The 22,275-nt window shown below is 39.8% G+C and overlaps 1 protein-coding gene across 1 annotated transcript in view; it reads right to left on the reverse strand.

Annotated features, from left to right (window-relative positions):
• man1a1 (mannosidase, alpha, class 1A, member 1) overlaps positions 1-22,275 on the reverse strand; it is a 417,658-nt gene that overhangs the window by 203,382 nt on the left and 192,001 nt on the right. The window contains exon 4 of the mRNA XM_020528590.2: positions 1,362-1,442. Coding sequence (XP_020384179.1) covers positions 1,362-1,442 — 81 coding nt within the window. The remainder of the gene's footprint in view (positions 1-1,361; positions 1,443-22,275) is intronic.

The following is a 22,275-nucleotide window of genomic DNA, read 5'->3' on the forward strand; positions in this document are numbered from 1 at the left end:
TTTTATTACTTAATTGGAAAAAGTACACACAATGATATGCATGAAAAAAATAGCAAAACAGCTATTTAGAATAAGCATTTTCTGATGTATTTAGCAAAGGACTACCATTTTGGTACCATAGCTACAATTGTGTAAGATCATGACTCTGCAGACCAAAACCTCCATTCTTGCTGTTTTAACCAGGCATCTTTAAAATGCCTCTGATATCTTTTTGGCTGCATGTGGGCATCAATACTGAATGTCTGATTTTTATACTTCAGTGCTAATATCTGCTGGTTTGACCTGGTTCCTGTCAATTTCAGAGCACATAACCTACAGTAAGTAAAATACCAACATTATAAACTGTATTCTTCTGATTACTAATTATCCTGCAGATCAGTTAACTATAATTTGCATTTTAAACAAGCCTGTTAATATCCAAATTAACATTGCAGCTTTAACCATAAAAAGAAACAGTGAGTTTTAAGCATTATGGTTCTCGCAAAGCTTCACTTTTAAAATCTACAGTCTATTTTCTCATCTTGAGAGCTTAATTCAACTGCACAAGTAGGAGAGATTACAATTGGCAAGCGCTGTGCACCAAAAGCATCTAAGAGATGAAGTAATTGTGTACAATTGATTTTGCAAAATCCATTTACGAAAAGTAGCAAAAGGACTTATTAATTAATTTGGTTAATTAGAGCACATCAATATTCTCAAACAATCATATGCCAATTAAACACTTCAATTCTAAATTTCCAAATACTACATGCAAAATAACAACATTTTACAAAGTATTAATTCAGTGATATGACAACTTCTATTTAATTGCAAAATAGCGGTCTATTTTGTTCCCTCTCTTCCCCAACATCCCACATCCTGCCCCAGCTCAAAATTTGGTTGAGGTACAGAATTAACAGGTGCTAGGGAAGGTGTCTGAATTGGGGTTTGAAAATCCGTGGTGGTGGCAAAAATATTTGTGAGGTAAAATCACAAGTTTAATCCAATGATAAGAATTCTCCAACTGAGGTCCTACATACCCATTAGTATCAACATCTTTGGCACTGTTCCATTGCCTGACTCAAGCCACAAAGCTCAGAACACTGTGTCCCATTAGGAAATGTTACTGTACATTTTCAACACAAGTTTCCACTCAAACATTCCGCTATATAATAATACAATGTTGACCCACAAATGAAACAGTGTTTGACTAGAAATTTCTGGTACTTTTATACAATATTCTACGCAGTGATTTAAAATGGAGAGCTACAAAGTTCCTGTTCAAGTAAAATCATTTGATTTATATATGTTTATTTCAAGTGAGAGAGGAACAGCTAGTTTGAATGCAACACTTATAAACTTTGAATTCTGATTCTACTCACCTCTTCACCAGAAAGGTAGTATGCAGAGAGGAGCCCCCCGACAAACCGAATATTCACTTCAAAAACTGAAACCTCCGCATGCTAAGAGGAAAAAAAAATGCTGTCAGGATTGAACAACACATACGACCTTCCAACAGACTATTCAATATTATTCACACTTTGTTTCTACAAAAACAAATCATTACTTCTCTACACCAAAACCTGAAATAACTAAAAGCTTAACAATTGTAACTGAACAGTTAGCTGAAGAAACTAAAATAATTAGTCAACAATTTATCTTGTAACACAAATTTGACATAGATAACAACTTGTACTTATAAAGCATATTTAAAGAAATGAAATGTCCTAATTAACTTCACGGGAACAATCTAAACATAAAGAAGTATTAGGTGAGGTGACCAAAAGGTTGGTTGAAGTGAAAGGTTTCAATGAATGCCTTAGTGGAGTAAAGGGAGGTAAACAGACAGAGAGCTGTAAGGACAGTATTCTCGCTGCTAAGGCACAGAAGATATGGTGAGCAAAGCTAGATCCGTTAAAATTAGGGATGCCCAACAGGCAAAGTCAAGAGTTGCATCTATTTCAAGATTTTGTGGGGCTGGAGGAGATTCTGGAAACAGGGAGGATTTGAAAACAGTGAGAAAAATGTTAAAAATCAAGATTTAACTTGACCAGAAGTCAATGGAGTCAAGTATAGAGTGATAGGATAACAGGGCTTGCTGTGAATTAAGACATAGGTAGAGTTTTGGATAAGCTCAAGTCTATTGAGGGTAGAATGTGAGATCCCAGCAAGAGTGTATGGAGCAGTGAATCTAAAGATGGCAAAGGCATGAATAAGGGTTTCAGCAACAGTGGAGCTGACATTGGGCAAAATTGAGAGGTGGAAGTAGCTAGCCTTGCGATGGCACACACACGACGTCACAAGCTCATCTTAGGTTCTTAACAATGGCTTCAGTCTTCCTTATGCTTACTAAGAGGCAATTAAGCCCCCAGTATTGATAAGCTGAGGATCCCAAGTCGTAGATTATAACAGCATACTTATAAAACCATAATGTGATCAGGTAAAGTCAACATGGCTTCATGAAAGGGAAATCACGTTTAACTAAAATTATTAAGAATTTTCTGAGGAAGTGGGGTTAAGACCACAACCAGCTCACCAAATGGAAGAGCAGACTTGAAGGGCCAAATGGCCTACACTTGCTAAGTCCTATGTATGCTTGTAAGACACAACTTGAGAACAAATCTGAGCAGTTTGTCTTGATCACATTTCCCCTTGTTTACAATGTTTTTTGATAAAATGTCTTCTTTTAACAATTCATTGCAACTCAACTTTTGTTAAAATAAGACTTCAATACTGGTGCATTTCCAATTGACCAATTCAATCTGCAACCAAGAACTTCAAAAACTTACCTGGTTCTTGCTATAAAATGCCTGTTCCAGTAATTGATACACATTAGATTATAGTCAGAATTTCAATTGGATATGGATTTGACTTCACACCAAAGTCCAAGTTTGAATTAAATGGGAAATAACTAATACAGTTTCTACTCTGAGGGACACCTCATTTGAATGCAATGTTTAAGAATATGAGTTAAAAACTTCAAGAGACAGAACTGCAGATGCTGGAGTCAGAGATAATAAAGTGTGGAACTGGAAGAACACAGCAGGCCAGGCAGCATCAGAGGAGCAGGAAAGCTGACTTTTCGGGTTCGGGACCCTTCTTCTCCTTTTCTGAAAAATAGTTTTATTTTTATTCAGAGCTTTTTATGCTACTCAGACTGAAGTACATATAAATCAAAGGAATCCCTTTTAGAGCAACAATATCCCCATCACCTTTGCTTAATGATTGGGAATGGATCAATAGGATCTAACATACTGAATGCTTGAAAGCTAACTTTGAAACAAAAGATACAGCCCTGAGAATGAGATACTGTTTTACATTTATACTCATCCAGGCCATAAATACTGATGCATAAAACGAAGGTAATTTAATACTTTTTAGACTGTCAGAGATTATCACCATGGTCAGAGACATTAGGATTGGTGACAGATGTTTCTGCTGAACCAGCCACACAATATCAAGCCAAGTGTCCTGATCTTGTTAAGCCCTGGTAAGGAGGACTAAATTGGTTCCCTTCTTTTCAAGCTCTCGTTTGCTGCTACACACATTTTTTTGTTTTGAGCACAAGGCTGTCGCTCTTGGAGTCCCTACAGTGTGGAAACCGGCCATTTGGCCCAACAAGTCCACACTGCCCCTCCGAAGAGCATCCCACCCAGACCCACTCCCCTACCCCAGCGTTTCCCATATCTAACCCACTTAACCTAAGCATCCCTGGACACTATGGACAATTTAGCATGGCCAATCCACCTCTCTCCAACTAAAATGTTGTTAACTACAAGCATACATTAATATTGGTACCAAGGTGAAGCAGAATAATCAACAAAACAAAACCCAAAAGAACTGCAGATGCTGAAAATCAGAAACATAAACAAAAACACAAATTGCTGAAAAACTCAGCAGGTCAGCATCTGTGGAGAGAAAGCAGAGTTAATGCTGCGGGTCCAGTGACCCTTCTTCAGAACTGACGGTAGCATGGAAAAGGTAGATAATTATGCAGAAGATGGGATGGGGAAGGGGAGTAAACAATAGTTGGAGATAGAACCCAAAGAGAGAGAAACACTGCTGAAAAGATGTTAAAGGTCAGTCTTGGGGAATGAATAGTTGCTGAAGGGATAACCATTTCCATGCTACCACCATTTCTGAGGAAGGGTCACTGGACCAGAAACGTTAACTCTGATTTCTCACCACAGATGCTGCCAGACCTGCTGAGTTTTTCCAGCAATTTCTGTTTTTGTTGAAATAGAACAGTGTTCAGTTCAAAAGGAAGATGGAAAGAGTATACAGTCTAAAGACCTTGTGGTGTCCTAGAGGTGTACAACTTTAACATGAGACCACAGTTAATTAATTGATGTTGTGCCCTCAGCAGTAGCAAATATTCCAGTTGCCTATTGAATTCTCAGGGTTTTAATGTTTTCTTTTAATCAGCTCTGTCACCAGGCACTTTTCCTTCTTGAGATGCTGATTTTTATACTTTATTCATAAAAATCTTTATATACATACACAGTCGTTACATCAGTTTGGTTCTGTACAGTCTTTGCATATGGAGAACAAACAAACACTGGAGTTTGTCTTTACCGATTGTTCCAACAAACAAACCCAAAGGCATTTCTTACTTATGCAAGATACTAGTTACATGTATTTGAGGCACCAGGAGGATCCAATAACTGAATGGATCCCATAGAGACTTTCTTCAGCTGGTTCCACTCTTAAATCCATCTCTCCTGCACTGTCAAAATAACTCCATTAAATACAACTGATTTGTGAATTCCTGTGTCTGACTTCCTGGTTTCCTAGCTTGAGAGCTGCAAGTCATGTCTTCCACCTTCTACATGTGAAAAGCATCATATAGGTGTCAATCAAAATAGGAGATAATGGTTTCTTCATGCTTGACTGGGTGGACTGCTTTTCAGTGCTTTTTCAATTTTAAAAAAATGCTAATTTCAGTTCAGACAATATTGCTTTTTGGTTTCATGAGGCTTGGCTAACCTATGTGGTCAGCGAATTGCTTGTGGCAATTTAATTGATGAAGGTCTTAGGTGTTAAAATCAGATGCTGGATTTCGAAAATCAGCAGTTCATATATTTTATCATGATTGTGATGTTTTTCAAAGTAAAACTGGAAATGTTCCTTACTTTCTTTGCATTTATAAGCACTCTCCGACACTCTATTCACAAGTTAAAGTTCAACTGCAGTGAAAACACTTCAAATAGGTTACAGAAACACAATCTATTTAAAAAGCACAAATTCAAAATTAAATCACATCAAAAGAATCACAACAAACCACCATTTTTCCTAATTTGTACTGAATTTCAGATTTTACTTCGACATAAGTTTTCATTCCATACACCATTCTGCACACTGACAGCAGACAAACATGTTCCAGTGATTTGTGCAAGCATGACTGCCAAAAATGGAAAGGAGACAGATAACTGCAATAATGCTGATATTATGAGATTTCTCTCTTCCTCCAAGGAAGACCTTCATTCCTCCCTAAATCAGCGACGCCCAGACAGCACAAGCCATCAAAATGAAGTCTGGAAAATCCAGAGAGGGTTTCCTCTATCACAGAAAGATTGCTAGATGCAGATGTCTTCCTCAGAAGGATCACATGCCATTAGAAACGAAAGCCTCTAGCATGTTGGCCCATGTAAAAGGCAACGGTGACTCCTTCAATTGAAGAAACAGAACGCCAACAAATTAAATATGCTCTCAGGGCCAGTGAGATAATTTCGACAGGTTAAGAAGATGGAGTGTTAACATCAAGCATTAATCACAAGCTTGCAGGCATAGCAAGCGAGTCTCCTCGGGTCACCCTCTTCATTTTCATCCCAGTCATGACGCTTAATAATGTTTACAGTAAACTAGAAAGATACAGAATTTGCTGGATAAACAACAGCAAGAGTAATGCATAAAGCGAGGTTAGTGCGTTTCAAAAAAAACTAGCAATTTGTAGCAAAAGAGACATCTTATAACCTGCGAATCTCGAATTGCTGTGCTATTTGCGAAAAGCTGTTGTTTGCCTCACCATCAAAAGAATTAAACTTGTCAGAGGACGTCAGGCCTTGCATTTAAAGATCTAAAGACTACAAATGAATGGTGAAGAGAATAATCTGACTCCCGGGACCTATTAAAATGCCCCACTCCAGCAAATTCTGGGTTAATGTTTAAGATCAAAGCAATAAAGTTGGTTACAACGTTACACGAAAGATATTGTATTACAATCGTAGTGAAAATGGAATTTCAAAAATATCAACGTTCAATTTTCACTATATGCCTTTAATAGCGGAGACGTTAATGACCTAAAAAATCCTGAAAAGATTATACTGCAGACTTAAAATAGCTCTTATGACAAGCCCAGGCAATCCATATAGAATATATGAAACCAATTGCCTCAAAATTACCATTTAATAAAAAAGAATGGAACTTAGCGAGGCACCAAGAAATTTCCATCTCCCGTTTTACTTGCACTTGCATGATAACTGCACACATTGAGCAATGAAAGGTCAGCTACAACTAAAAAGCTTGAAATGAAGCAACAACACAGGCATCAGAATCTGCAAAAGATCAGTGGATCAATTGCAGCTTTGAGGAAAAAGATAGAAAACAAGTTTTCAAAAACAATGCGAATTGTCATGAAATTTCTGAAAACCAAAGAGTTGCTAACACAGCAAATTAAGACATTTGTCTTTAGATTAAACAATAAAAAACAACATAGTGTACATACTGACAATCTGAAACAGAAATAGTAAATGCAAAATAAAACTGCACGTACAGAAATATTGCACAATTAATTTGCCTTAGTAATTCATTGTGTAAAAACAGTCTTTAATCTCTAACTGTTTGTAAATGGGGTGAAGGAGGAACGGAGACATCAAAATAGCTTTTGAAAGTGGGATATTACGGACACAACCACGCAGCGAAGAGCAGCATTTAAACATTATGCTACTTGTGCCATGGCAAAACAGGAGATAATTCAGATGCTAGAAGGGTTTAAAATTGAAAATAAAAAATTGGATAAGCTGTTTGTAATTAAAGCTGATACGACATGGAGAGCAGATGAGATGCATCCTGAATACTGAAGGATGCAAGTGGAAATTGCAGACATAATTTTTCCACTCTTCCCTAGACTCTGGGTGCTACCAGGTGACAGGACAATTGCAAACGTTTAAAACCTTTTGGTTAATTTTGGTGGTGGGGAAACTTCAGGACAATATTAATTAATTAAGGAAAGCCAGCACGCAATTTCTGAGGGAAATCATGTCTAACTAACCCGTTAGTGCTTTTCGAAAAGTCTGTAGAGAAGATTTCGATGTGGCATACAAGGAATTCTAAAAGGCTTTTGATACAGTGTCACACAAAAATAAAACTTGTGAGTGGAGTTAGAACTCATGGAATGAAAGAAACATTAGCTACACGGATGCAAAACTGGCTGAGCAGAAAACAAATGAGTAAAGGTTATTTGATGCATCATGTGCTGAGGGGAGGCTTGTAGTGGAGTTCCCCAGGGGTCAGTGTTGGGACCTTTGCTTTTCCTGACATACATTAATAACCAATACCTTAGTGTATAAAGAACAATTTCAAATGCCCAGATGATATGAGACTTCAAAGCATGGTGAACTATGAGGAGGACAGTGTGGAATTTCAGAAGAATGTGGACAAGTTGGTGGAATGAATGAACAAGTGGCAGGTGAACTTCAATGAAGAGAAATGTGAAATGGTTAATTTTGGTAGAGAAAACATGGAGAGGCCAATTCAAAATAGAATATGATGTATGCATTAATTTTTAAGGGCAGCAGCACAGGTTGAGAACAGTTAACAAAGCATACAGGCACCCGAGATTGGCTAATGAGGACGTACAATAAAAGAGCAAAATGATTTTGTTGAACATTTTTTGTAACTAGTTCGGTCTCAGCCAGATTACTACATCCAGTTCTATGCATCACGTTCTAGGTAGGATATGGAGGCAAAACAGAAGTACAGAAAACATTCATGGAAATGGTTCCGGGGAGGACGAACTTTAGTTATGAAGTTAGATTGGAGAAGAGGGTGGTTCGAGTGTGGAATGAATTTCCTGAGAAAGTGGTGGATGTGGGACAATTACAACATTTAAAAGACATTTGGATAAGTACCTGAATAGGAAAGGTTTGGAGGGATATGGGCCAGGAGCAGGCAGGTGGGACTAGTTCAGTTTGGGATTATGTTCAGCATGAACTAGTTGGTCCCAAAGGTCTGTTTCTGTGCTGTATGACTTTATGACTCTATAAATTAGGACTATTTTGCTGAGAGAAATGATTTGACTAAAATTCTAAATCATGATTGGCCAGGACAGAATGGATGTGGAGAAACTGTTCGGACTATGGAAAGGATAGACAGCAAGAGGCGCAGATTTAAACTAGTTACTAAAAGCAGCGAAAGCGATAGGAGGGATATCTTTTTCACGCAGCAAGTGGTTAGAATCTGGAATGCACTGCCTGAAAGTGTGTTGAAAGCAAGTTAGCTTCAATTGAGATTTTCAAAACTGAGTTAGACATTTATCTGAAAAGGAATAATATGCAGTGTTATGGTAGAAGGCAAAGGAGTAATATGAGGCGACTTGTTCATTTGGACCGCTGTTGTGGAAACAATGGGCCAAATGGCCTCCTTCTACGCTTTAAGAATTCTGTCATGTATAAAAATCTTGTGATAAGACAGCAATGAGAAATCCAGATCTGAACTAGCAAAAGAATAACAGAGTAATTAGTTTGTTTAAGTCAAGCATAGCAACCTATTTAATTAGACTAGTGTGCATGTTCACCATATTGCATTTTTAATGGAGAAATAACTAAAGTTGATTGAACCAAGTGAATCTGATCATAATTGTTACTCTGTAGCTTTAGGTTGTTGAGGTGTAAAGCAGCTTTTAGTTATTCAAACCAATTCATGCATCAATTCTGTAGACTGTCATCAGTAGAAAAATGTTTTAAATATTTATATGAGCACAGAGACCTATAAATCTGGTTTAAACCACTGTATTCCATTCTATACAAGTGAATATATGGCAGAATAAGCCAGTTTCAACATACAGCACTCAAGGTTACAGAACCAATGACACCACTGAAGAGGAGAGTTTGTTTTTAATTTTCAAATGATTAAACACTTTTCTTGCTCAGCAGTACCACACTTGACTCTATGCTGGGAGGTTGTGGGCTCAGGTTCAAGTTCAGAGATTTGACTGTAAACTCCAGGCCAGCTCTGCTGTGCAATTTTGAAGGGATACTGCACTTTAAGAGATGCTATCTTTTTGATAAGGTAAGACCAAAGAGACATGTACCCCCTCAGGGGAATGTAAAAGATCCTATGGCACTATTTTAAAGAAAATTGGGAGCATCTGCTCTATTTCTTGGCCAACATTTAACCCTCAACTTGTATCACTAACACAGAGAGTCTCTTGGAGATAGCAAGAACTGCAGATGCAGGAATACAGTGTGGAGCTGGAGGAACGCAGCATGCCAGGCAGCAGCAGAGAAGCAGGAGAGTTGATGTTTTGGGCCTGGACCCTTCATCAGGAGAGTCTGCTCATTGCCTTCTGGCTGTTTTTGAGAAACATTTCTTTCCTTTTAGCTTTTCCTAGTTGTCATGTACTCCACTCCCCCCAGTTACTGTCCTTTCAAGTCTGGCAGGAGACACATCATTACACTGCCTTTCTCACATCCTGATCACTTTATCTGAACTATCAGCATCTTTTCTCTAGCAGCACGCTTCACCCACTACCCCACACAGCCCCCTCCAAAACTATAGCATAAATGCTGCCTCCTCCACACTTCACTTCAACTCTGATAAAAAACGTTGTCTAGACTCAAAATGTTAGCTTGCTTTCTCTCCATGGATGCTCTCTGACCTGCTGTGATCTCCAGCATTTGTTCTTTCCCAACATGTTAAAACTCCTCAGCTTGTTCAGAAACCTCAAGCCCTTGGCTCCCCTCGTCATCCAGTCCATGGTGCCCAAACTAGTGTTTTGGAGGCAACACAAAATAGGTTGACAATCTATCAATCATTCACCATTTGCTGGTGCATCAAGTCTATTCAATTCATAAAGACATAACTGAAAAATACATATATTTTGTCAAGACCATAAGAAAGGCTATAGTTACATCTGAGTTACTGCATCAGATACCAAATAGGGCAGTGCAATCTATCTCCACAAAACTCTACTTAGAGTGATTAATGCCAGTAAACCCAAGAAGATTTTCATGGCAAGATTCTGATGTCTTATTACAACTCAAACTCCAATCATTCGAGAATTGTCAAAACTAGCTTCAATCCTCATTTCTTTTGAATCAAACAAATAGCTTTTAGCATGGAACCCAATCAAATATCTTTTAGAAGTCGAAGTGCAACATAATGTGGCAATTTTCACTTTCAAATTAGAAAACCATTTCTTCAAATAGAACTATCTGATTAATAGTATCTGTTTATTAGGGAAATGTTGGTGCTGAAGCTGGAAATCCAGAGGAGAAAAGAGTGAACTGAAATCACCAGGTTATCATTCAGAGACAGCAAGAACTGCCGATGCTGGAGTCAGAGACAACACAGTGTAGAGCTGGAGGAACACAGCAGGCCAAGCAGCATCAAAGGAGCAGGAAAGTTGACGTTTCTTTCATTAACTTTCCTGCTCCTCTGATTTTGCCTGGCCTGCCATGCTTCTCCAGCTCCACACTGTGTTGTCACCAGGTTATCATGCCGATTTCCATGTCAGGAACTACCACTGTCTATTTTCTATCTTCTACTTTCTATCTGGTGGGAAAATAGGAGACTGTACATCGAGGTGAGATAATGTGAATGCTAATACATCCAAAAAGGCCTCTTGCTGCTGAATTAGCAAGCACCTTGTCTTGCTGTTCAACAGTTATTTGGAAAATGGCATGTTGTGCTCTCGGCTTTCAGAATCTCCTTACTATTGATCTCATGAAACTGGGTTCATTGTTCACATTGTTCTTTGGCTGGGAAGATAAATGGTAGTCATTCTAGTTCCTAGAATCAAAGTCTGACCCTCAAATTGTTAAGGCATTCCAGCATGTTAAATAAGAGGAGTGAGTTGATGATGATGCTGCAAGGCTATGTTAATGCCTTTAGGCTACTCCTGGTCATCTTGATTGCCATTGCCATTCCATTGCCCTGCGCCTGCTAGCATCCCTTGGCTGTCTGAGTGCTTTCTGAGCATACCAGTTGCTGCTCATTTAATGGAGGTGTTGGCATTAAACACAATATAAATAAAATCCTGACACGCTAATGTTATGCTGAACACTATCTTTTCATTAATTTGTATTTTGCTTGAAGTCTGGTGAGATACTTATTCTGCTGCCACTCTAATGTCCAAATTGCCTGTACCCTCTATCACTCAAGTCATTCTTATGCTGCATAACCTGAAAAAAAACAAAGGGAAATGATCTATGCTAGCTCCTGTTAGTCATGAATAAAGTGTGTCTGATAAGAATGAAGAGGGCTCATAAAAGTTTACAGTTGGTTAGCGAAGGCATACCATGAGATTATTCAATGTGGCACTTGTCATTGAAATACATGCTGAAATTTAGTTTGTGCTGTTGGCAGAGCACATATCAGTTCACAAATTTTCAAAATAAGGCTATTTATGAAGCTTGTATGTAGCAGCAATTTATGATAACCTTCAATTCTAAAGTCATGCAGTGCACATTCTTCCATAATGAATAATTCAGTAATTCAAAACTGGCTGTAGGAAAGAAAATCTTAATGATGTAAGTAAACCCAATATTCAAAACTCAAATAATTCCAAAACTTGCTGGAACATAGCATTCATATTTCTATGTAGCAATTAGAGAGAGTATAGAAGTCAATATAGAGACAATACAGAGTCATACAGCATGGAAACAAATCATTCATCCAACTCATCCATGCCGACCAGGTTTCCCAAACTAAACTAGTCCCACCTGCCTGCGTTTAGCCTATTATCCTTTAAACCCTTCCTATTCATATACCTGTCCAAATGGCATTAACTACACCTGCCTCCACCACTTCCTCTGGCAGTTTATTCCAGATAAGCACCACCCTGTGTGGAAAAAATTGCTGCTCAGGTTCCTTTTAAATCTTTTCCCTTCTCACCTTAAACCTATGCCTTCTAGTTTTAAGCGTCAACCACATTGTTGTGGGTCTGGAGTCACTTGTAGGTATCCTTCCCTCTAGGGCATTTGTGAATCAGACTTTTTTTAAACATGCGAATGATATATTTATTTATGCATAGATAAATTAACTGAAAAAAAACATGCAGATTGGTTGACAATATTTTGTTAGGCTTTCTTGCCCATATTCTCAGTCTTATTGAATTATTGTTCAAAATGCTGACTCTGTTCTGGTATTGCTTTTGGAAACTGAACTGACAATTACAAGTGGTTATGATATCGCCTATTTATAGTTTTCAATTTCAGAATTTATTGAATATACAACTGAAAATATAGCACCCTGCATAAAATACTTTAGATAGACTGACCAATTTTATATTAAAAAAAAAGCTTCATCTGTCAGAAACAGATCAATGAAACTTTGGAATAATATCCATGATTTCCCAAAAATGCCCACAGCACAGAAGGCTGTGCAGTGAGGTCTCACATTCAGACAAAAGTGATCCTATAACATTCACCATACACTTATTAGTGGCTCACTCGTAATTGTCAGTTCAGTTTCCAAAAGCAATACCAGAACAGAGACAGCATTTTGCACGATAATTCAGTAAGACTAAGAGAATGTAGTCAAGAAAGCTTCAGAATATAGGAACATAAAAATTGTCAACCAATCTGCATGGGTTTTTTTCCAATTAATTTATCTATGCATAAATAAATATCATTCAAATTTGTAAATGTAATTTTTAAACTTTTCATAAATCTCAATTGTACAAATCACAAGTCTCTTTCTGCCAACAATGCATACAATCAAATTCAATTACTTTCTTCATTCTCTAATTCTACGCATTCTCCTTCTGACAGTTCTAATCTACATGTCTTCAGAACACATGACTTTAATCCAACCAACTTCCATTAATCTTTAAATTCAATGGTATAATTACTAAATGTTGATCTCTTTGGTGGGCAGAAAGTTCTTGTTTCTTCTGATTCTTCAAAACCACTTTACTTCTTTTATAACTACCCATCATGTCCTGCCCCTATGAATTGTCTCCTCCCAAGCCTACACCCATATTTCACAGATCTACACACTTGAATTCATCTGATCAGGTTTTTATATGGCCACATTACCAAAATTAATCTCAGTAAAGGTGAAAACGATACCCAGTGTAATTGTGACGTGGTTGACCCTGTCATCATCAACCAATACCATTCTTCTGTTTTTCAGTTGGGCAGGATTCTTCTCACATAGTTCTTATCCAATTCATGGCTTCTCTTCTCAGTGTCCACCAATACTTCTAATGCCCTCAAACTATCTGTCCTTAGCCTTCTCAACTGCAGCTGACCCATGGTGGTGTAATCTGAGGTCAAAGCTATGATGCCTATGTCCACAGTACCCTTTTGCTTACTGATCTACTTTGGCTCCCTCAATTTTGAAATTTTTGATGTTTTCAAATCTGTCACACCCTGCTCCCAGATCGCTGAAATCTTCTCCAGCCTCACAACCCTCCGATATCTGCACTCCTCCAATTCAGACCTCTTAAACTTTGCTTATTTTAACCTCACTACTATTGATGGCATACATTTAGCAGCCTAGTTCCTAAGTTTCAGATTTTTCTCCCTAAACCTCTCTGCCTCTCTTCCCTCCCTTAAAACACTCATTACATCTTACTATACCGGCCAAAGATCTTAGTCATCTGACCTAACAGGTCTAGATGTGATTCAGTGTCTAATATTACCCTTTTATGCTCCAATGAAAGGTGCCTTAGAATTTTTTATTATTTAAAAGGTGTTATAGAAATACAAGTGTTCTTTGTCAAATACATGGCATAGTGAGTTGGCCAATTTTTTAAAATTACAGAGGCCAATAAATTTCAACAAATTTCCCATGCATACAAAACCATGCAGATATCCACAAAAGCCTTCTTATTCAATATTATTCTCTCCCCATCCAGAAGATGAAAGGCATTGAAAGTCCCTGACCCAAAGAAAATGTGATCTAGAACTCAGTTTGGAAAATAAAAGCAGAATATGACAGCAGCAGGACATCCATTTTGGGAAAATAATCAAGGCCAAATTTGCTATGCCTGTGGGTTGATTTTGAATAAGAGCAACATGAATGATTGAGTGATTGAGTGAAGAAAGAGAGTGGTCTGGTGCAATCATGTTAAGCATAAGAATGCTGTGATGATTTGCTGCAAGCTGTTGTAATCTGCACAAATGACAAGTTGTATGCATATAATTTTCTAGGAGCACACAGCTACCTGTTTTTCTGAGATAACAAGGTGTAGAGCCGGATGAACACAGCAGGCCAAGCAGCATCAGAGGAGCAGGAAGGCTGACATTTCGGGCCTAGACCCTTCTTCAGAAATGGGGGAGGGGGGAAGGGGGTTCTGACATAAATAGGGAGAGAGGGGAGGCAGATAGAAGATGGATAGAGAAGATAGGTGGAGAGGAGACAGACTGGTCAAAGAGGCGGGGATGGAGCCAGTAAAGGTGAGTGTAGGTGGGGAGGTAGGGAGGAGATAGGTCAGTCCAGGGAGGACGGACAGGTCAAAGGGGCGGGATGAGGTTAGTAGGTAGGAAATGGGGGTGCGGCCTGAGGTGGGAGGAGGGGGTAGGTGGGAGGAAGAACAGATTAGAGAGGCGGGGACGAGCTGGGCTGGTTTTGGGATGCGGTAGAGGGAGGGGAGATTTTGAAGCTTGTGAAATCCACATTGATACCATTGGGCTGCAGGGTTCGCAAGTGGAATACGAGTTGCTGTTCCTGCAGCCTTCGGGTGGCATCGTTGTGGCACTGCAGGAGGCCCAGGATGGACAAGTCATCTGAGGAATGGGAGGGGGAGTTGAAATGGTTCGCGAGTGGAAGGTGCAGTTGTTTATTGCGAACCGAGTGTAGGTGTTCTGCAAGGCGGTCCCCAAGCCTCTGCTTGGTTTCCCCGATGTAGAGGAGGCCACAACGGGTACAGCGGATGCAGTATACCACATTAGCAGATGTGCAGGTGAACATCTGCTTGATGTGGAAAGTCTTCTTGGGGCCTGGGATGGGGGTGAGGGAGGTGGTGTGTGGGCAGGTGTAGCACTTCCTGCGGTTGCAGGGAAAAGTGCTGGGTGTGGTGGGGCTGGAGGGGAGTGTGGAGCAGACAAGGCAGTCACGGAGAGAGTGGTCTCTCCGGAAAGCAGATAACGGTGGGGAGGGAAAAATGTCTTTGGTGGTGGGGTCGGATTGCAGATGGCGGAAGTGTCGGAGGATGATGCGTTGGATCCGGAGGTTGGTGGGGTGGTACGTGAGGATGAGGGGGATTCTTTTTTGGTTGTTATTGCATGGACGGGGGTGAGGGATGAGTTGCAGGAAATGTGGGAGACACGGTGGAGGGTGTTCTCGACCACTGAGGGGGGGAAGTTGCGGTCCTTGAAAAACGAGGACATCTGAGATGTACAGGAGTGGAATGCCTCATCCTGGGACCAGATGCGGCGGAGGCGAAGGAATTGGGAATAGGGGATGGCATTTTTGCAGGAGGGTGGGTGGGAGGAAGTGTATTCTAGGTAGCTGTGGGTGTCGGTGGGCTTGAAATGGATATCGGTTTCTAGGTGGTTGCCCGAAATGGAGACAGAGAGGTCCAGGAAGGTGAGAGAGGTGTTAGAGATGGTCCAGGTGAACTTAAGGTTGGGGTAGAAGGTGTTGGTGAAGTGGATGAACTGTTCGAGCTCCTCGTGGGAGCACGACGTGGCGCCGATACAGTCATCAATGTAACGGAGGAAGAGGTGGGGTTTAGGGCCAGTGTAGCTACGGAAGAGGGATTGTTCCACGTAACCTACAAAGAGGCAGGCATAGCTTGGGTCCATGCGGGTACCCATGGCCACCCCCTTTGTCTGTAGGAAGTGGGAGGAATTAAAAGAGAAGTTGTTGAGGACGAGGACAAGTTCGGCTAAGCGGATGAGGGTGTCAGTGGAGGGGGACTGGTCGGGCCTGCGGGACAGGAAGAAGCGGAGGGCCTTTAGGCCATCTGTATGGGGAATGCAGGTGTATAGGGACTGGATGTCCATGGTAAAGATGAGATGTTGGGGACCGGGGAATTGGAAGTCCTGGAGGAGGTGGAGGGCATGGGTGGTGTCACGGACGTAGGTGGGGAGTTCCTGGACCAAGGGAGAGAAAATGGAGTCGAGATAGGTGGAGATAAGTTCGGTGGGGCAGGAGCAGGCGGAGACAATGGGTCGACCAGGGCAGTCAGGTTTGTGGATTTTGGGAAGGAGGTAGAATTCCCCAATCACATTAGTAGGCTCAAATACACATATTCATTCTTTCTGATCTGATCCACATCTATATATTTATAGGGACGAGCTGACGCAGCTGCAGCAAAATTAGGATAATTAACCAGCCCACCTATAAAATCCTATGCCTATCCTCAGATGTTATCCTTTCCCTCCAAATCTGCACATGCCCCACTCATTCCCATTGATACCATTCCACCAGCCCATGCTAATCCATTCTAGCTTACATTCCTCATCCTAACACATTTCAATATTAACCTCGACCATGCAGTCCAATGTCATCATCTCATCTAATTACACTCATATTCAACCACCATCCCTTTCCATATTATATTATCTTGCCCTGCAATCTTTCTCATGTTGCCTTTCCTAAGCCCTGCATCCCTACACTCCCATTCAATCCCAATTTCATACTTTCCACCATCCCTGCAGCACTATTTTCTCCCTCCCAATTCTGGCATGCAATCCCATCCTGTTTGATAGAAGTGCCGCTGACTTCCCCATTCCCTGAAATTCCAGATTCTAGTTACTCTGATGGGCTAGTAGGTTGCTACCCAGGAGTCCTCCTCAACTGTTAAGTTTGATCTGTGATATCCCATCTACAGCCTCAGCCAGTTTGCATATTGCATCCTCTTTCTGATACTCTTGACTAATTTTTCCCAGGGCATGCTGCAGTCTTGCTGTGCTGCTGACTGGTCTAGTGCTCCCAAACTTCCAGACACATGCCTCATGGCTTATCTTGCTCAATTTTTTTTTAAGAGTCTGTTCTAGCCCCATAAATCAAGCCATTGAGACTCCATGAAAATATAGCATTATATTTTATGTACTCAGTCCTGGTGGAGAGAAGTCCAGTCTTCACACATAGCATGGCTTTCATCAACTTGTACAGCACTAAATGGGACAGAATGAACAGATCTAACAAGTCAGCACTGGACATCCAAGAGATGTAATCCCACAATCTGACCTGGACACTCATTCACTTACCTAGCAATCAAATCCAATCAAGCATTGGAAATGGGGCTTTTGACCTTAATTGAAATATCCAGGCCAAGACACAAGGGTGTCATTGAAAACACAAAAGGTAGAGCAAAAGCAAAGGCCTTACAGGCTTTTTAAAAAAAGGATTGGGAAAAGGAGCAGAAACATAGTGAAATTGTAACACAGATGAAAAGAGCTGCCAAAGCCTTCAAAACATTTCTTTTTCAATTTGATTCACCAGGAAATAAGACACTCAGTTCTCCGGGCTCCCTTCCTATCACTCTAGGCTCTCAAAACAAAATCAGAAGGAACAGAGTAAAAAAGGAAAACTCAAATAACACAAGAAAAGAATTGTGGAACTAAAATAGGCCATTTAATAAAGATAAGTGGGCATGGTAGCGATAGACAGAAATTATATCTTCAACATGACTAAGATCAACAAGGCAACAATCAAGGCATCTACACAAACATATTTCACCAAACATGCATTACCAAGCTGTTGATTAACTCATTTCCTTGCAACTGTACTCTGAAAAATTTATGGCTGTATCTGTTGAATATTGTTGCCAAGTACTCTATTTCTCGTAAAGTAGCACTTCCAGGAATTGAAAATCAAAGGCTAGTAAACTAAAGACATGCAGGAATAAAATATACAGACAGTTTGGAAGTTAAGCTATTTAAAAACATTAATATGTATTATATTTAAATAAACTGTTTGAGGAAGATGGAAAAGGGCCATAAATAGTAACGAAAATCAACGTTATCTTGATTTTCTATGGTGCCTTCAAAGTAGTAAAACATGTAAAGACATAATTAGGACCATAAAACCTTAGAGAAGAGTTGGCCATTCAGCCCATCGAGTCTGTTCTGCCACTTAATGAGATTGCAGGTGATCTGATAATCCTCAATTCCACTTTCCTGCTTTTGCCCAATAACCTTTGATTCCTTTACTGATTAAAACTGTTTATCTCAGCCTTAAATATACTTAACAACCCAACCTTGACAGCCCTCTGTGATAAACAATTCCACAGATTTATTACCCTTGGAGAAGAAATCTTTGCACATCTGGGTCTTAAATCGATGGCTCCTTATTCTGAGATGGTGCCCTCTATAGCCATCTCTCAGCATCTATCCTGCCAAGCACCCCCAAAGAATGTTATCTATTTGAATTATGTCTCCTCACATTCTTGTATCTTTGAGTTTAGAAGGTCAACCTACCCAAACTCTCCTCATACAAAAATTCCTCCATACTGGGGATCAGCCTAGTGAAGCTTATCTGGACTGTCTATCTTTCCTTAGATAAGCAGACCAAAACAATTCGCAGTATTCTAGCTGTGGGCTGACTACAGCTTTCTATAGTTTTAAAAGGTTTTTGCGTTCCAATCTCTTAGAAATAAAGGCCAACAGTCCAATTGCCTTCTGCTGAACTTTGATACTAGCTTTTTGTGATTTATGCATGAGGAACCCCAAATCCTTCCGTGCTCCAGATTTCTGTAGTCTCTTTCCCTACTCAGCTCCTCTGTTTGTCCTGCCAAAGTGCATAACATCACATTTTCCTACATTGTATTCCATCTGTCAAGATCTTCCTACTCAATTAAGAGGTCTATAACTGTCTGCAGACTCCTGGTCTTCCTCACTACTTTCTTTCCCACTGTTTTTGTGTCATTGGCAAACTTGACATTAGTACATCGACTTCCATCATCCAAATCATTGATATATATTGTAAATATTTGAAATCACAGCACTGATCCTTGTTACAGTTCAAACATTAACTCAGTTTCTCTCTCCACAGATACTGCCAAGTCTGAGTTTCTCCAGCACTTTCTGTTTATTCTCTAGAACAGGTGTCTGGATGAGTGATCCAGTGACACTATCACTCAGAATACAGAAAGGAGATAGAGGGCTTGGTGATGTGGTGCATTGATAACAACCTCTCTCTATGTCAGCAAAACAAAAGAACTGATCATTGACTTCAAAAAGAAAGGCAAAGGACATGCCCCCATCTACATCAATGGAGCTGAGGTGCAGAGGGTCGAGAGCGTTAAGTTCCTAGGAGTGACAAAGATCGATAACCTGTCCTGGGTTTCCCACGTAGATGTGATAGTCAAGAAGGTACAACAATGCTGCTTCTTCCTCAGGCAGCTTAGGAAATTCGGCACATCAATAAGGACCCTCACCAACCTTTACAGATGCATCATAGAAAGCATACTGTCCGGGTGCATAACAGCCTGGTACAGCAACTGTTCTGCCCAGGACCTAAGAAGCTACAGAAGGAAGGTTGTGTGTACAGCCCAGACCATCACAGAAGCCAATCTCCTATCCATGGACTCCATTTACACTCCTCGTTGCCGCGGAAAGGCTGCCAATATCAAAGACCCCTCTCACCCCGGTAATACTCACCTACACCCTCTTCCATCAGGCAGACGATACAGAAGCTTGAACATATGGAACCAACAAGTTCAAGAACAGCTTCTTCCCTGCCATTATTAGACTAATGAATAGACTCTCTTACTTCAAATAACGTTGATCTTGCTTTGTGCACCTCATATTCAATGTAACCTGTATGCCTCACTCTGTCTGAGCACCCTTTGATCTGTATGTCCTTGTTAGCTCTGATCTGCCTGACTGCTCGCAAAACAAAGCTTTTCACTGTACTTAGGTGCACGTGACAACAATAAATGAAATGAAATCAAATTGCTATGCCAGTGTCTCCCAATTCCTGATATTCCTGGTGCTTGAGCTACTTTATCACTATAATAAATCCTAGGGATGAAAAATAAATTCCCTAAATCCAGAAAAAAAACATTCCTTGAATCCACAGGGTAAAATGTGCCCATATTAAAAACAGAAATCTGTCAGGGATGCTCACAATAACATGCAAGCAAAGCTGTGCAAAAAACACTTTTATAAATAAATACCTTTTAGTTCAGCAACATTTTTACATACTTAGGTGTTTGACTACAGCAAGACATTCTCTCTAATGTCATAAAACAATTATTAACTTCATGTTTTTCATTACCACCAAGTGCCAGACATGTCACAGATTTAGCTTCTACCACAAATGATACATTATGCTGTTGTTACTTATTCAGTTCATTTATCTAAAATTTTACGGCAGTAAATTACAAGGGAAATCAGTGAAAATATAGATGCATCAGAGGTCACAGTTCAATGTTAATGGCAGCATAAAGTTTTGATTTTCAAGTGGGTAGACGGGGATAAAATACAGCAGGTTGTCTTGTTCAAGATGATGTTAGTTCCTAGAAATTTAATCACAACTGAATAGATATCTTATTATGTTTTACCTCTTGCAATAGCCTACTTTTTAAGAGCACATTTCATTTTCCAGCCTCAACTTTCATATCACAGTGGTTAGTGAATAATGTGACTGTGTTTTGTTAAGATGCAAGTTTGAAGTAGTTTTTGCAAGCTGGTCTGTACTTAACTGCGTTAATACTAGAAATGATGACACCAAAAATAAAAGTCGCCTATTTTTCTAGCCAGTGTCATTGGCACTAACCAACAACACAAGCAAGTGACCTGTTTTTGTTTTCCTTAAATTTACAACAAGGCACTGCATTAACATTCACTCTTATGAGATATTAGGCAAATATTGTTGCAGTAAACAATATTGGAAGACTTTCTTTGTTTGTACTTGAAGCATAAGAAAGAAGGATGGAAAGAGGAGAGAAGGAGAAAAGGAAAAGGGACAGACAAAATGGGAAGTGAGAAGACCAAGAGAATAGAACGGAAAATGACAAGAAGGAAAAAAAAAAGAGAAAATAGGTAACCCTCAATCACAGAAAAAAGGGGTCACACATTTAAGACAGAAATGAAGAAGAATTCCTTCTCTCAGAGGGTAACGAGTTTGCGGAATTCTTTACTGTACAGAACTATTGAGGACATTAAAGATATTCACGGCTGATATAAGACAGATTTTTAATCAGTAAGGGAATCAGGGTTATGGGAGAAAGGCAGGGAAGTGGAGTTAAGGATTATCAAATCAGCCATGATCTCATTGAATGGTGGAGCAGACTCATTGGGCTACATTATAAATTGTTCCTTTAAGTCAGGGAAACCCTGAAGATGGTTCATAAAGATGTAATCTTACATAAGTAATGCTGAAGCTGAAGTGACTAAACACTTACTGATAGAAGCAAGCTTTAAGGAGGGAAGGATGAAACTCAACTGATTGTGGATGTGCCTGGAGGGCTGCACCACAAATTCATTCTGAAAGGGACAGAAGGCTAACCCCAGCAAGGAGGTCAGTGATTAGAGACCATTGATTAAATTATCATATATTTAGTGAAACGAAATTACCTCAGAAAGGTGCCGGCGTAGATTTCGAAAGGATTGTTATGGTAAAAAATCTCACATTATTCTTTATTAGAGACATGCACTTTAGGATGGTGTGGGAAAAGGGATCAAGTGAAACCTACTGGAGCAAATTAAGGAGTAACTTAGAAGCTACAAATAACAAGCCTGAAATAGCTGCAAATCAGAAATGGAAGGGAGGGAGAAACTCAAGAAAATTCCATTCACCAGGGATGTAGGACTGAGCAAACTGTTGCAGCTGGGGCTACAAGTACCCAGGTCCTGATGGACCTCATTCTGGGGTCTTAAAGGAAGTGGCTAGTGAGGTAGTTGGTGTGTTCATTTTACTTTTCCAAAATTACCTGGAGTAGGGGAAGGTTCCATTAGAATGGAAATAACAAATGTACCTTGTTTATTCAAAAAGGGAGACAGATGAAAAGAAACTACAGGCCAATTCACTTCTCATCTTTTGCAGGGAAGATGTTGAAGCTATTATTAAAGACATTATAACAAAGTAATTGAGAAGTAATTGGGCAGAGACAATGTAGCTTGTGAAGGCGAAGTAACATTTAACCAAATCATTGGAATTCTTTGAGGAAGTAAC

Source organism: Rhincodon typus, chromosome 5 (genome assembly GCF_021869965.1).
Source record: "Rhincodon typus isolate 14 chromosome 5, sRhiTyp1.1, whole genome shotgun sequence".
Lineage (NCBI taxonomy): Eukaryota > Metazoa > Chordata > Chondrichthyes > Orectolobiformes > Rhincodontidae > Rhincodon > Rhincodon typus.